The sequence below is a fragment of the Vigna unguiculata genome, chromosome 9 (genome assembly GCF_037176805.1).
Source record: "Vigna unguiculata cultivar grain cowpea cultivar isolate G323 ecotype 2 chromosome 9, ASM3717680v1, whole genome shotgun sequence".
NCBI classification, from domain to species: domain Eukaryota; kingdom Viridiplantae; phylum Streptophyta; class Magnoliopsida; order Fabales; family Fabaceae; genus Vigna; species Vigna unguiculata.
The window spans coordinates 28611809-28629608 of NC_140800.1; the positions used below are offsets into that span (position 1 = coordinate 28611809).

Sequence of the window (17800 nt, forward strand, 5' to 3'; positions counted from 1 at the left end):
ATGATGAGAGACTTACGAATTCTGGAATACTACCACGTCAGAGAGATAAATGTCCCTTTCCACATACATCCTCTACACATCGCCAAAATCTATTACATAGATTTGAGATGATTTCCTCAAACTAGGGCAAAGAAAATCATTGGCTTCTGAATAAGCCAAGTTCTTCTCCACAATGTCAATTCATTTCAACTGAAAGTTATATGGCTGAAGAAATAGTTCATATCAGTAGCAATGAAAGAGTTAAAGAAGCTATGAAAGGTATGAATTAATATGTCTACAACAATTCATATTTTATTGTCATGTCTACAACAATTATGTTATTTTATTGTTATTCCAGATATCAATAAAGTGGATAAAATGCAATTTCAAAAATCTGGATACAAAAACACATTTACAGATTCAACGAATGAAAGTTCCATCTACTCAAATGAAAGATAAGACATTTATTACCTATATGACTTCTCTATAATGTTATATATAATTTAATTTATGTTTACTAAACAAACAATACTCTTTCACTGATTATGCAAATATAGGTGATCCAATATTTATCTGTCCGAATTGTAAAGCATACATGTGGTATGAAGAAAGGATAGACAAACATAAACATTGTGCTAATCCAAAGTTTCAAATGTGTTGTGGAAATGGAAAGGTTCAATTACCTTTATTGAAGGATGCTCCTATTGTTTTGAAACAACTGTTATTCAACTCTGACAGTAGAGAGGCAAAGAATTACCAACAGCATATTAGAACATACAATATGATGTTTGCATTTACATCTCCTGGTGCCAAAGTGGATAATAGCTACAACAATGGTCATGGTCCACCAAACTTACGAATACAAGGCCAAGCTTGCCATAGAATAGGTAGCCTCCTACCACCTGCAGGAAAAATGCCTAAGTTTGCCCAATTGTATATATATGACACTGAGAATGAAATACATAATAGAATCCAATCACTAAGGTATATGAAATGAATAATTGGTTTTTTGTTGACTGCAATCAAATATGTTTCATGAAACTAATTGATATTCTAATCTTTTTCAGCAATCAGAACAAGATTGATGTGGAAATTGTTAAGAAGTTGACAACGATGTTAGATGAATTCAATGTGCATGCTAAATCATTTCGAGTTGCTAGAGATCGATATAGAGAACAACAATTCCATGATCTTAAATTGAGGCTTATTGCTGAAAGGACTAAGGATGGAAGGATATACAATATGCCGACCGTCTCTGAAGTAGCAGCCCTAATAGTTGGTGATGTTGATAGTGCTTCTCCAAGAGATATCATAATGGAAAACAAAAGTGGAAAATTGCAAAGAATTAACGAATTGCACACGAGCTACCTAGGATTTCAATATCCTTTACTATTTCCATATGGAGAAGATGGTTATAGACACGACGTTACTCATCGAGATGTAACTACTTCAAACAGCAAAAAGAGGAACCGCCTAACAATAAGGGAATGGTTCTGTTTTAGAATTCAGACAAGGGAATTAGAAGCACAAACAATACTAAGATCTAGAAGATTGTTTCAACAATTTGTGGTTGACGGATATACTATGATAGAGTCTGAAAGATTATCATTCATAAAGAACAATCAATCCAAGCTTAGAGTGGACAAGTATGATAACCTTTGTCAAGCAAAATCTTCCACACAGGAAGAAGGATCCTCCAAAGGCAAAAGAGTTATTCTTCCTTCAACTTTTGTAGGTGGCACACGATATATGGATCAACTATATTTTGATGGAATGACAATTTGCAGTCATGTTGGCTTCCCGGATCTTTTTGTCACGTTTACATGCAATCCAAAGTGGCCTGAAATACAAAGACTACTATCACCACAAAATTTAACAGCATCTGATAGACCAGACTTGATTGCAAGGGTGTTTCGAATTAAATTTGATCAACTTCTAATCGATCTTACCAAAAATCATTTACTTGGAACAGTTATTGCATGTAAATATTAATATTTCTATTATTGCATCAATAAGTAAATATATTATTATTGTACGTGCTAATAACTTTAATCTTTTGACAATGCAGATATGTATACCATTGAATTCCAAAAACGCGGCCTACCACATGCACATCTACTACTGTTTTTGCACCAAAATAGCAAATACCCAACTGCAGATGACATTGATAGAGTAATTTCAGCTGAAATTCCATGTCCAATACAAAATCTAAACCTACATCAATGTGTTAAGGAGCATATGATTCATGGCCCTTGTGGAGTAGTCAACAAATCCCTTCCTTGCATGAAGAATGGTAAATGCTCACGCTTCTACCCAAAAAATTTTCAAAGCATTACAACTATTTCAGAAGATGGTTTCCCACACTATCGTCGAAGGGACAATGGAATATGTGTTGAAAAGAATCATGTTTCGATAGATAACCGTTTTGTGGTTCCGTATAACCTAAAGTTATTACTTAAATATCAAGCTCATATCAATGTTGAATGGTGCAACATAAGTACGTCAATCAAGTACTTATTCAAATACATCAACAAAGGTTATGACAGAATAACGGCTGCTATAGTTAATAATAGCAATGAATTTGGTGTTATACATCAACCATCAGATGAAATCAAACAGTACCTTGATTGCAGATATATATCGCCATGTGAAGCATGTTGGAGGATCTTTTCATTTCCGATTCACGGAAGAAACCCAGTTGTAGAAAGATTATATTTCCATCTTCATGGACAACAAGCAGTGTACTTCAAAGATGATGATTATATTGACGATATCATAGGAAATCCAACTATTGTAGAGTCCATGTTCACAAGTTGGATGGAATGTAACAAAAACTACGAAGATGCTAAAAGCTTAACATATGCCCAGATGGTATCAAAGTTTGTATATGTAAAGAAAGATAGATGTTGGAAACCAAGGAAAATGGGAAACACAATTGGAAGAATAATTTGGGTGCCACCCAGTACAGGAGAACTTTTCTATCTAAGAAGAATGCTAACAGTAGTAAAGGGGCCACTATCTTACGAACAAATCATAACTGTAGACAATATATTGTATCCTACATTTAGAGAAGCCTGTGAGGCATCCGGATTTTTAGCAGATGATAATGAATATGTAGAAGCCATCAAAGAAGCAAATGATTGGGGTACTGGACACTACCTAAGAAAACTTTTTGTTACAATGTTATTATCTAACAGTGTTAACCAACCACACCAACTATGGGAAAAAACTTGGCAATGGTTGTCTGATGGCATACTCTATATGGAAAGAATAAAAGCTTCAAATCCAGGTACTGTAAATTTTATTTGGCCGCTCTAAAATCTTAACTAATATTTTAACATAAACATTTGACTATTTATAATTATATGCATGCAGAACTGCAGTTAAGCAATGACATCTTGAAGAACTTAACATTACTGCAACTAGAAGAGATGTTACAAAGAAATAGAAGAAGCCTAACACAATTTCCATCTATGCCTTATCCTGATGGTTTTGTTACAGCTCATTGTGGAAACAAGTTGATATATTCTGAACTGGATTATAATGTTGTGGATGAACATAACCTATTTCAAAAAAATTACACTTCCATGACAGGTAAATAATTCTTACCTAACTTGGTATACAAAAATTGTACAAATTATATAGTCATTATTGATTTATGGGCATTTAATGAGAGGATTAAAATTTAACAGATGAACAAAGGAAAATTTTTGAAAAAGTCAATCAGGCTGTTGTTAACAATATAGGAGGAATGTTCTTTTTGTATGGATATGGAGGAACTGGAAAAACTTTCATGTGGAGTACTTTATCTTTAGCATTACGTTCCAAGGGAAAAATTGTACTAACAGTGGCATCAAGTGGTATAACATCTCTTTTGTTACCAGGAGGAAGAACAACACATTCTAAATTCAGAATTCCAATCTCAACCATGGACAACTCAATTTGCAACATAGAGCAAGAATCTGAAGCAGCAGAATTATTGAAAGTAGCTGATCTTATCATTTGGGATGAAGCACCAATGGCACACAAATTCTGTTTTGAGGCTTTAGACAGAACTCTTAATGATATAATGAAACACCACAAAAAATCGAATTCAATCTTTGGAGGTAAAGTTGTAGTGTTTGGAGGTGATTTTAGACAAATACTACTTGTCATTCCTAGAGGGACTCGGTCAGACATTGTAAATGCAACAATCAATGCATCATACCTTTGGGAACACTGTCAGGTTATGACACTGACTAAGAACATGAGACTACTACAAACAGGTTTAGAAACCAGTACAACTTCAGAAATTCAACAGTTCTCAGATTGGATAGTTAAACTTGGTGATGTTATGTGAACCAAATGATGGAGTAATGGATATTGAAATACCACCACAATTTTTGATTTTAGATTTTAGTGATCCAATCAAAGCAATAGTATCAAGCACATATCCTGGTCTACTACAGAATTATAGCAATGCTAATTTCTTGAAGAGCAGAGCAATATTGGCCAGTCGAATAGAAACTGTTGAAGAAATCAACGAACACATATTATCCTTAATTCCTGGTACATATCTATATATATTTACACATTTCATATATATTATGTTTTAATTATATGTCTAATGACGATTATTAATAATACTATGCAGGAGAAGAGAAAGAATATCTAAGTGCAGATTCAATTGATAGATGCGACAATCCAGTGAATGATGACTACGACGTCATTACTCCATAATTCCTAAATTCATTAACAACTTCTGGAATACCCAGTCATAAAATCAAACTGAAAATAGGAGCACCTATAATGCTTCTAAGAAACTTGGATCAAGCAGAATGCCTCTGTAATGGAAGTAGGTTAATTATTACAAGATTGGCAAAACATGTAATAGGAGCAAGGAATATTACTGGAAACAAAGAGGGAAATGAGGTTTACATCCCACGTATGTCTATGTCACCATCTCAATCTCCATGGCCCTTCAAGTTGATCAGAAGACAATTTCCTATTATGTTATCTTATGCTATGACTATAAATAAGTCACAGGGCCAATCCTTATCTTCTGTTGGATTATACTTGCCAAAACCAGTATTTAGCCATGGTCAGTTGTATGTTGCTATTTCTAGGGTTCAGAGTAAATCAGGATTAAAGATCTTAATCCATGATAATGACAAAAAACCACAAAGTTGTACAACAAATGTTGTATTCAAAGAAGTATTCCAAAATGTATAACAGATTAAAAATGTACTTTTGATATTTAAATTGTGATGATTATATAATATTTGCGGTTTATATATTTAATTCGTATAAAATTAAATTAATTACCATCAACTTAACAAAATGTTTAAGCTATCTAAATTAGCTTTTCGACAAGCTAATGCAACCAGTCCCGTATATAACATTATACAAATTAGACTGAACTAAACAGATATACAACAGAAGATTTGAAAAACCATCCTGAGGACTAAATATTCAAATGAAGAATAAAATCCGAAAAAATTCAAGGATAATTGATTGTAAAATCATAACTGAAAGAGGTTACAAAATAACACAAATCAAAACACAAATTACAGAATATCAAAACTCATGACAAACATACCGTCAATCTTCTTTTTTATTCTTCATTCATTGATAACATTATGTTACAAATTCTATAATATACTTCTAGTAGAAGAAAACTGCATTATCATTTAAAGCAATATCAACCGTCAACCAACCCACAAAATGATAATAAATAATGTAGTTATGGACTCAACACCCACATTTGATTTTTCTATTTACACCACCACAAATTCAATTGAGATAATCTATTCATTTATAAATTGAATTCACTGTAATTGATCTGCTTCGACTAAATCCATTGGAAAAGCCAGACTGATAAATTAATACTTACAAGTGCCAAAATTATATTATCATATATAAATAAAATACTAACTACAGGACATTGTTATCGTATCATATATAACATTGTGTAAAAATTATATTAATCAATTAGTACGTTTAAGATAAGACATCGTTTTATATTACAGGAGATTGTTATCGTTTGAGATAATAAATCTCCGTATAACCAAAATAAATTTTACTAAAGCATTATAATAAATAAAATATTTTCATAGACGTATAAAAATATAATCTTGAAATCAATAACCAAAAAAGACATTCCTACACTGATTCATAACTTTTAATTATTTTAATTTTAATAAGTATCCAACAACACTTACAAACATTGCTAAAAGAACAATAAACCAGCAAATGTTTCAAAGTATAGAAAACACACGGTAAAATAGAAAAGACTTCTATTGAAAATGGTGATGGGGAACTGATACACAAGGAAAATCTGCAAATGAAAAACCAAATGTCACAAATCACATATATTTTGCAGTGCTGAAAAGATATATTGCAATATCTACACACATTCCTATTTTACATTTATCTAAAAACAATAAATGTATTCACATCAAACAATAAATGTATTTAAATATATTTTTGAAAAATAAAACAAACTATTACTATTATTATTATATTTGGTATAAAACTATATAAAAATAAAAAACAAAAAATAACTACCATAAATTAAAATATTACTATTATTATTGCATTTAACAAATAAATTATTATTTTTATATTATGTATTTAACGCTTCTATTAAGATTATATATTTAAAAAAAATACAATAAATACTTCAAAAATTTATCAACATACAATTGTAAAAAAAAAGAAAAAACAAAGACCCGTGCGTACGCACAGGTCAGATACTAGTTTATTTAAAAAATGACAGTCAAAACTATCATATTTTTGTATGTGAAGAATCGTCGTAATATAAATACCACAATTTACATGATTTTAAGAAAATAGAAGTTATGCATTGAGCATGACTTCTAATGAAAAAATTTAAAAAAAAAAAAAAAGTGTACAGAACTTCTATATTAATAAAAATGTATCTATAATACAACTTCATTTTACGTTTAAAATCGAGTTTAGAAAACACAACATCTTTATTATGCCTTCTCTATGTTTATAATTTTTATGCAGTTACATAAATGATCCAGGATCATGTTGCTTCTCGGATTCAACTTATATGTAGGACACCACGTGATAACCAACAATTATTCCAAATGAAAGAAATGGGTGTGCATGAAGGCAGCCATCAGAACTTGATCACGAGGCCATTGATTTTGCCAATGGCATTTGACTCTCGTGTGAAGCAACAGATAGATTCCTACCTATACCATTAGCATTTGGTTTAACATCTGCACCGTCATCATCTCCTGTAGCAGTTGCACCACCACCACTACCACCATCACCCTTTTTTTCAACGTCAAAACCAATTCTACGTCCACAACAGCGTGAGAAAATTTGGTACAAGAAGGTGAGTAACCAAAAGACCCACGGCAGAGAAAGCAAGAAGAACCCTAAAACGAGGATCCAAGATGGAACTTTTGACTCAGGAAGAATCAAAAACTCTATAAGGCACCCTCCTCCAACCAGGACACACGCAAATAAAACAGCCGCAATGATCCATATCAACGTGCGTTCATAACTACGATCAGGCGTCGCAGGCATTTGTTTCTTTCTCAGCACAAGGTGTGGAATTTTATCAAACAGGTGGAAGTCAAAATCAATGTTTCTTCTTTTTCATCTTCAACAACAGGGTTTAACTTTTTATGGAGGAGGGTTTTGTTTGGAAATGCGTTGACCTTCTAGTTTTCTTCTTTATGAGTTGTGAAAAAAGATCATCACATGGGTTTTCGATCAAACGGTGGATATTTGTTCAGGAGCTGTTCTTGTAAAACGCGGTTGATGAAAAAACAAATTAACACGCAATATGTGAGGGATTCCGTTGTGAATTAATTAACAATGGTTTTGACTTTTGACTGCATGCAAGAGGAGACTCAGGAGCTATGTATGGACATGTTTGGTTACAAAGGGATGTGGATCCAGTGAGAGAAGTAGTGCAACCAACAGGGTTTGGGTTGTACTGTATCAAATTAATTATAAAGCTATTTTCTTATAAATCAATGTTATTACTGAAATAATATTCCAAGGTCTGAGTAATTCTATTTCTACAACCTCTATTTTGTAATACGTATGGCACGGGTGAAAATTTACTAAATCATAAATATTTTTTATTAAAAATAGTAATAAAAATAAATAATTTGTATCATTTTTTAATTTTTAAATAATTTTTATTACAAATAATTATTTGAATTTAGAAAAGTATTATTAAAATGTTAAAATAGTAAAATATTTATTTTAGTTTATAAAATAATTAAGTTTATATTAACAATTATTTAGAGATAAGAATGGAAATATAATTATATTACTTTAAAATAATGGTTACTTAAAGAGTAAAATTAACATACATGAAAAAAATATTATTTTAATTTAAAAAATAATTAAAGTTAAATTAACATAATTTAAAAGGTAAAAATAAAAACATAATTATTTTACTTTAAAACTAGTTGTAAACCTTTTTTTACTTTAAAACTAGTTTTAAACCTTTTTCTACGCACGGTGTAAGACCCACCTTAAACTTTTTATTCCTTTCTGCCCTAAATCTTAAGGACCTATCTTAATCAGATGGGCCTAAGGCTGGCCATTGAGTGTCAAGGCCCCCTAAAGCAGTCAAATCCCCCATTCTGACTTCACTTGTGCAAAACTGTACTCACTCCTCTCTTTTTCCCCATTCAGAGCTCTGCTAGGGTTTGATTTCCTAGCCTCCGCCAAGTTCGCTCAAGCTCATTCTTGCTCCGCATAAGTTACTCTCCAACTCATACCACTTCTCCCTTAGCATATTTTTGTGTTTCCCAGTTAGGGTTTAGTAGTGAGCTCATTTTAAGATCTGCTCCGCTATTTTTCCAACTTCTAAGCCTATCCCTAGAGCTGTTGTGCTCCGTGGTTGGTGTCGAGGTCTTGTACTAGCTCATTCCAGGTAAGGGAAGCTAGGGTTGTTTTTTTTTTCTAGTTTTGCTGCCTATTTTTTATTGCCTCGAGCTTGTGTGTGAAGTGTATGTTGCAGTGGTTAAGTAAAATGCTTTATTCTGTATTTTGGATGTGCAAGTCTGACTGATGCAGGTACGAACAATGGCGAGAATTGATAATCTCGCCCAAGCGAGCTAGTCTCGCCTAGGCGAAACTAACAGAGGTTCGCCCAGGTTTCCTGCTCGAGAGGTCGCTTAAGTGACGAGTCCCCATTTTGAGCGAGATGCAGTCTCGCTTAGGCGAGGAGGGCTTGCCTAAGCGAGATCTCACAGGAAGCCATTGTTCCCACTCCTCGAGCTTTCGCCTAAGCGAGGGGAGCTTGCCTGAGCGAGAGGAACCTCTCGGCTGAGTGAGCACCTTCAGCCTGAGCGAGAGTTGGGCGAGAATGCATCCTTGTTCTGATTTCTTCCGTGTTCTTGGATGAATGTCACATGTTTAGTTGGATTATTGTGTTAAATCATGTTCTGAGTGATGTTGCATGTATGGAATGGTTCATGGACTGAATAAAATGAGTTGGGTATGATTATGGTATGGAATATGAATGAAGGTTGGTTATGAATGTGGGAATGAGATTGACATGCATGACAAGTACACTCTAGGTTGGTGAAAACATGATTTGTATGTGGTAAGGACATAATCCATGGATCTCTAGGTGAGATCTCATGGTGGTGCCTCAGTTTGGTCGGGACGTAATTCCATGATCCCTGTTAGTGAGAGTTCATGGTGGTGCCCCATCTATATAATTTAGTAAGGATTCAAGGTAAGGTTGCATCCTGACACTCTAAGGAGTCAGTTAGTCTCACATAGAGAGGACTGGTTTTTGTGGTGAGAGTAGTAGGAGGCCTGAAACTCATTAAGGGCTAACCTTGTGTGTGAGGGATTGAGACATTGTAACACTTAGCTCGGGGGTGAGCAGCTCGGGCTTGAGCAAGGAAATCCACCACAAGTGCAAGCGTCCGCTGAATCCGACTAAATTATACGTATCTGGATGAGTCGCGTCGAGTCTTAGTGTATTGTTTGGAAGGTCATAACATGCTTGGGTGATGTATGTATAATTGGATGTGAAAATATATATGATTGCATGATAAAAATATTTTTGACTCTAGCTTACCATTTTGCTTGTTTGATTGATTTATGTGTGGTTCTTCTCCTTTTGCGATGATCATCAATTTATTGATGTGAGCATATGTGAAGAACATCCCTGGTCAACAGGGAGGTGATGGTTCCGCTGCTTAGCCTCTGGACTGACTTCTGCTTTTCGGCTTTTCTTTTAGGGTAATGGCCTATGTATTGTCTGGCCTTTGGGCTTTATTTTTAAAACATTGTCGTTATTCCTTTATGCTTTCGTTTTGGCATCGTAGTGTGCCTTAGTTATTGTACGGAGTTGTGTTTATACTCCAGGACTGCGCTACTATATTATACTATGTGACGTTTCTTTTAATTTGAATTATTAATTAAATGGGACGTTACACACGGTAGACAATTCTTTATATTTCTTTTATTAATAAATATATAAATATATTATATTAAAAAGATTTAGAAGTTAAAAGAATAAATAATAAATATTTTTAAGTTTATAATTAAGTTGTGAATAAAATAATACTAAAATTATTTATAGATTTGAAAAGTTAATATTTTTGTAATGTAATTGAGAATAGAATAAGATAAATATTTTTTGAAAATAATACAGATAACTTATGAATGGAGTAAATATATTTTAAAATAGGGTTAAATATGTTTTTTGTCTTTGACTTTTTAGTGAAAATTGGAATTAGTCCCTCTTAGAAACCTTAAACCAATTTAGTTCCTCAACCTTGGAAATGCCTCGATTTAGTCCTTTTTAACCAAAATTTATTAAATTTATTTGATATTTCAATCGTTTTTAGAGTTAAACAAAAAACTCAAATAATCCCCTAATGAAGTATAGGAAAAATGACTTAAGGTCGAATCCAAGAAAATAGTGCTGGTTAAGTCTAGCTTGTGTAATTTAATCTTGCTAAAATTAAAATGAAAGAAAATAAAGTAGGAAAATTAAAATAAAGAAAAGTTAAGAAAGTAAAATTTATTAGTTAAAAACTAAACTAAATGCATGAGTGAAACTAGGCCATGAATGCATTAATGCAATGCTAAATGCATATGGTTTGGAATCTAATGAATGATAAAGAAACTATATTTAAATGGAATGGGAAGGAGTGAGTATGAATGGACATGCATGTGGAGATTTGTTGTGATAAAATCTATGCAAAGGATTTCTACTGCAGACATTAAAAACCAGATCTCATGTAATTATGCATACAATTTATCATGCTTCACTATTACATTATCACTCAACATGATCATGCATATTATTAAAAATAATAATAAATCAAATAACACACAATTGGCATACATAGGACTTGAACCTAAGTCCTCTCACACCACTAAGTACTCTCAATCATTTAAGCTAGTACTTTTCCACACCATACATGTCAAAATTAAATGTCATAAAGGCTCCCACTACCCGCATTTATTAATTAATTATTTAGTTAATTAATTAATTTTCATGGGTCTTACATAATATCCTCTATATACATATATGAACTATTACCCCTCATTCCACCAGTCCATTACCATGATTTACCTATATAGTCTTACTAATCCCACATAATGGAAATTTTCCCTTTCTTAAAGTCATCAAATTCCAATACTTCATAATTAAACCTTGATAGCATTCATTCCAAGTCCAATTTAGACCAATCCGTATAATATTTCTAGCTCTTAAAATTATATTACACATGGCCCAAATTAGTTTCCCAACCACCATTGTGCACCAAAACACATAAAATTCGCAGCTCTGGTATGGCACCTAATGACAACCAAGGTGCTGCCAGGTGGTTCCTGCTGTTCCAGGAGCCCCAACATTCTCCCTACTACTCTGATTTCAATCAATTTACGACTCCATAGGCTACACTCTAGTGTTTTAGGATTACAGTTCACCAATACAACTTTCTAGATACGAAATTCAATCACGTTTTCCACTTAATTTAATGCCACTATAACAATCCCAAATTATCAACCCTAAAATGATGTTCATGCGATTTTCATCCCAATTAACCCCCAATCTCATGAAATTCAATGATGTGTGACGCCTAATCATTCACAAATAATCAAGAATATCCTTTTTCCCGATTAGAATCACTCCAGAAACCCAAAATACCAAAAATCGAGTCAAATTGACTCACGTCGCCTAGCGGATGTTCATCACCGTCAGACAATTCAAACAGAACCTGGAAACTGGGTTTTCAAGTACGCGTCGCCTGGCAGCCAGGGTGATTGCGCCAGGCGATTCCTTTATAGGAACCCAGAATTAGCTGATCAATGATGTGTCGCCTAGCGAAAATTCATCACCCACCAGGCAGTTTCTGGAAACTTCCAGAAACCTAGAAAATTTACGTGAAAAGTAGAGTAATCATGCATAAATAGAATTATTCGTCATGCCATTAATCTAAACACGCAAATTAACGAGTAAAACTCCCCTAACCTGGAAATCCTTGCTTAAAACTTGAATCCTCTTGATTTCTTCCTTGATCAACAATGGCTTCCTTTGACACTTTTCGCAATAGCCCTCAATCCTCTCAGACGCAGTTCTTATGCCCTCAAAACAATTTTAGATGTTTTCCCTTGGTTGCCCTATACTTTTCTCTCTATTTCTCTTCTCTCTCCCACTTTGAATTCCCTTAATTAACTATAATTAATCCAAAAACGAGAATGGCATTATGGTTGTGTTAATTGCTATTCAAGTCTTATTCATGATGGGAACATGACAATATAGTAATAGGTATGAATCTATGAAGGCAGAACCTTGAATGCGGTTCAAGAGTTGTGCGATAAGAAATCCATTTGTTGGATATGGGAAAGAAGAGAAGGGATCGAATAGTTTGATAGGTTTATGATTGTTGTAAACTTCAAAACATGTACAAATTGGTAGTAATTGTTAGGGTTATTGTATGACTAAAAGACTTATGTATTAACAATATTTTCGTATAAAATACTAGTGCATGTATATTTTGTTTGATTCAGTTGTGATCATATCTCCTAAATTGTTGTCCATGTAAGAAATTATTAATATGCAGTTGTACAATTAGTTGTATGTTGTTTAATGTGTAGTTGTATTGGGAAAAACTTTGGGTTTGCAAAGTCCAAAACTTGTTGGAAAAGTCTACGCAACTCCCCGTTTAATTACACTATGTTCCTCACTTAATTATGACAACAAGAACCAATTCATTTATGGTAATGAATGTTGAAGACAAAGTTAATGGTGATTTTATGTTACAATTCAACTTTGATGGAAACGACAAACAATGAAAGTGAAGGTAGAACATGTGTAGGCTATAGAACATGTAATTGGAAGTTAAAATTAATTGTATTTATGGGAGCAATTGTAAATGAGAGATGTATAGGATGAAGAAATGTTGTTGACCATATTTTTTGTTGCATAATGCATTGTAAATGGATGTTGTATTTCAGATTTTTATGCATTGTTAGATGTGGTTTTAATTTCAAACATAGAACATGTTGTGTCATAATTTCAAACTTGTCGAAAAACTTTACAAATATTTCAACCCAACTCTCCACTTATTTTCACATGGCTCCCCACATGTGTTTGTAGCAGTTGGTGTGGTATTTTTATTTTTTGGTAAGGAATAAATTTAATGTACTATTTTGTTGTTAATAATGACTCAAATATAATGTGTATGGTCAATTTTAGGTACATAGAACATGGAATGTGTTAATTTCTAACATGTCCATAATTTGTTCAAAAACTCCAGCTTAAATCCCCACATATTTCCACATGGTTCCCCATATGTATTTGTGGCAATTAGTGTGAGATTTTGTTTTTGTAAAGATTGAATTTAATCCACTGTTTTCTTCTTCGTAATAACTCCTATGTAATTTGTGTGGCGCATTTTATATACATAGAACATGTTGTCTCATAATTTCAAAGCTGTCGAAATACTATATAAAAACTCCAAAGCAACTCTCCACTTATTTTCACATGGCTCCCCACATGTATTTGTGGTAGTTGGTGTTTTTTTTTTGTAAGGATTGAATCCAATGTACTATTTTGTTGTTGATAATGACTCAAATCCATCATTTGGTCATCAAAATATATTAATTTCACTTTTGTTTTCAAATTTGTATACACATCACATTTCATATTTTGACCACAAAATTAACATATGAACTAAGTATGTTACTAAGTTTGGATGGATGTCGTTGCTAAAAAATATGTGGTTATAGCTGAAGTCAGTCAAGTAGGGAGCAAAGTCAACATAAGTGGGTAGTTCAAACTTCATTTAGTACACAACAATGTCATTAACTTTGCATTTAAAGTGGCGTTGTTCACAAATGTAATTGTTACACACTTTTATGATGATTGGGGAGCAATGGAAAGTTGTGCTCTTCCAACTTCAGTTTGTGGATAGCGAAATCAAACATTTATCATAACATATTACTTCTTATTGTTTATACTCAAAACTAATTCGTAAACACAACAATATTTTATACCAAAAATAACATACTAGTTGTTGTTGTCATGCCTAAATGGGGACCACAACCTTAACAAGTGGGGACCTGCCACACACATTTTGAACAAATATTATATGTTACGCTAACTTTGGTTTTATCCCATTACACCTGCATATAAAAAAAAATATACATATTCATGCAACTACACATAACCAAATTCATAACATCTAAAAATTTGCAGACAAGAAATCCATACTCAATTAACCAAATAAAATTGTCAAATTTGAAGTTCTTTTCTCCCCATTTTGTAGTACTCACCACTAGGGATGTCAAAAAAATTTGTACTTGTGGGTATCCGCAGATAAAACCCGCAACGGGTAGGAAACGAATATTAAAAATAGATACTCGCTACCCGCGAGTACGGGTATTTTTTATACCCGCATGTTAACGGGGCGGGTACAGGTATCATAGTATCCGTACCCGTGGATACTCGTACCCGCTAAACTTTAATTCAGAAAAATACCCTTATATATATATATATATATATATATATATATATATATATATATATATATGTATGTATATATTAGTAAAAAACATTATGAGTCTTCATTCAATAATGGTGGTCAAATTCTTACCCCACAACGGAGTAAATTACTTTCAGATGATACTGTGGAGGCATTGATGTGTCTCCAAGACTAGTTATGGACCAACATGGAAGGTAATAAATTTTTTAATGAACTTCTTATGTTTTCAAGCTCTTTTAGATTAAAATTGGACAACATGAAACTTATACAATGTTGCAAGAGGTGGACATTAATGTAGTAATTTCTTTAATATTTTATTCAAAAATAAACTACAATATAAATTGGTAGTGATTTTTTATTTGTTTGTTGTTCAAGAATCAATCGAAGAAGAGGGACTTGTTGATCCAAACACTAATTATGGTTAAATATTTATTTTTTAAAATATTTTTGTAAATACTCGTGAGTACCCGTGGATACCTACGGATATGAAAAAAATAGACGGGTACCTACATAATGGATACCCGATGGATATGGGTACGGGTACGGGGCGAATATTTATCCAGCGGGTAGGGTACGAGGGAGTTACTACCCGTACCCTACCCGCCTAGTTGACATCCCTACCCACCACGAAATCAAATCACCTCACCCACGACAGGTAAACGACAATTTACAGTCCACCCACCACAAATCCAACCACTACCACCACAAGACCGACAATTATCTCTGAAACCAAAGATTTTGTTCTTCACAGAACATCGTCGTTCTTCGAAATGGGTTTTTCTAAACCAATAAGTAACCAAGACGAAACCTTTCCATGTCAAACTCCCACACAATGGTCACCACAAGTCCTTCTTTTCCATTGGTTCATATTAAATCTCCATGCCAAAGGTTTCACCTTTTCACTCCGGTGCCAAAATGAACCAACAAAGGATTCACCTTTTCACTCAATTAACCAACAAAATGTTAATTCCCAAATTTTTCATCCAAAACTGTCACACGTGTGTGAACGAAAAAAAATGAAAATTGATTATAATTAGGGACACGTAGACAATTTCAAAATTAAGTAAAAGAAAACGATGTAAAACTATCGTTATTCATTAAAATTTGAATCTCGTTCAAATCTTAGTCAGAGTTGCAGCCCAAAAAAATGATCCGAAGAAGAATTTGGAGTTTCAGGGTCATTGGTAATTAGTCGTGCTATTCGAGTTATACTAAACTAAATGTTATTTATCTACAAGATACCTAAAGGTGGAGAAGAACAGAACTTGGAATTATCAAAGTTTTGGTTGATCAGAATTTTAAACAATTTTTAACTCACTAAATACATAAAACTTGCCCTATTATTATTTTTTTCATAAATACGTGCAATTTACTTTCAAAACTCAGTTGTGTAAATAACGAAAAGATCTCGTCATTTTTCCAAAATTTTGATACTGCTAATCAATCTTCACAACGTTCATGTTTATTTATTTATTTTTTTTTTCATATTAGCTAAGTCATAGATTTCATGTAGATGAATTTAATAAAACAATGTTCATATCCATTAAAACATAATTTAAAATCATATCCTAACTCATGATACTACTATTTCAAAAGTAACCAATTAATCAAAATTTAAAAGATGAAAATTATAATATATAAAAATCTTGAAAAATTAAAATTAAAAACTGAAAATTATAAATAATTTCAAGATTTAATTAATAATTTAATTCATATATATATATATATATATATATATTATTCAATTGAGTTTTTATATTTAAAAAAAAATTAATTGTGTTTCTATTTTTGTTAAATTTAGATATATTTTATTTGAAAGATGTCACATGTTAAAATGATAGGGATTTCAATAAAAAAAATATTCAGATTTTGATATGTGACAAACTTAGATTTTAACATATAAAACTTTTAAAGTACCATAATACCAATAAAAAATGATACTTTGAAAGATTTTTTTGACAAACTTTTTTTTTTCAAGTCACACCAAACATTTATCTTCTCTTCTCTTTTCAAGTCACACCAAACATTTATCTTCTCTTTTCAAGTCATACCAAACTTTTTTCTTATCCGATAAAGCGTTGTCACGTCAACATTATTAAAATAACTTTGTTAAAAAATTATTTTCCTATAAAATGATAAAAGACATAAATATAGAAACTAAATGAATAACTAACTATATTTTAAATGCGGTTGGTCTGTAGTGGGATTACTTTCCCCAAATGTGGCGACCTGAATGTAAATGTTTTCTTAAACAATCTGAAGAACAAGAATTCCAAATATAGTAATGTAGAATTATTTTTTGGATAGAGCATTGTATACAAGAAACCAAAATCTTTATGGGATAGAGCAATCACAAAATTTGAAACTCTTTTTTGGACACACTAATTCGGAAAACTTGTTGGTATAGATGAATCCAAATTCTTTTTCAGACAGAACAATTTGAAACTCTTTGCAGCAGCACATGTTTTTAAGGGAACAGAATCAGTCTCACCACACCAACTCATGCTTATTTGCAATCCAATGGATCTTTAACATCATTTCAACCCAACATATCGTCGTTTTGTCACTGTCACCGAACTTCTTCGATAAACGCAACAAATACTTTTTTTTAATCCAGAATGTGAAAATTATATGATGGAGACGATAAGTGTTTGAGGATATTTATTGGTTAGATTCAATGATAATCAAACTCACAAAAAAATACTTAATTTCACTTTTAATCAAAAACATTAAGAGAAGATAATGGATTTATAAATTCATAACATTATAAATTATACGAAAAACTTCTAAATTACATTATCCAAAAACTTTGCAAATTGTAGAAT

At 32.4% G+C, this 17800-nt stretch overlaps 1 protein-coding gene and 1 pseudogene across 1 annotated transcript; one reads left to right on the forward strand and one right to left on the reverse strand.

Moving 5' to 3' along the window:
* Positions 1–200: 200 nt before the first annotated feature.
* On the forward strand, positions 201–5190 carry LOC114163601 (uncharacterized; annotated as a pseudogene).
* A 1783-nt stretch (positions 5191–6973) lies between these two features.
* Positions 6974–7904, reverse strand: LOC114196162 (uncharacterized). The gene has a single exon (XM_028086714.2). It carries the CDS (start codon positions 7519–7521, stop codon positions 7117–7119), a length of 405 nt encoding a protein of 134 aa, XP_027942515.2. The 5' UTR covers positions 7522–7904; the 3' UTR covers positions 6974–7116.
* Positions 7905–17800: the final 9896 nt, after the last annotated feature.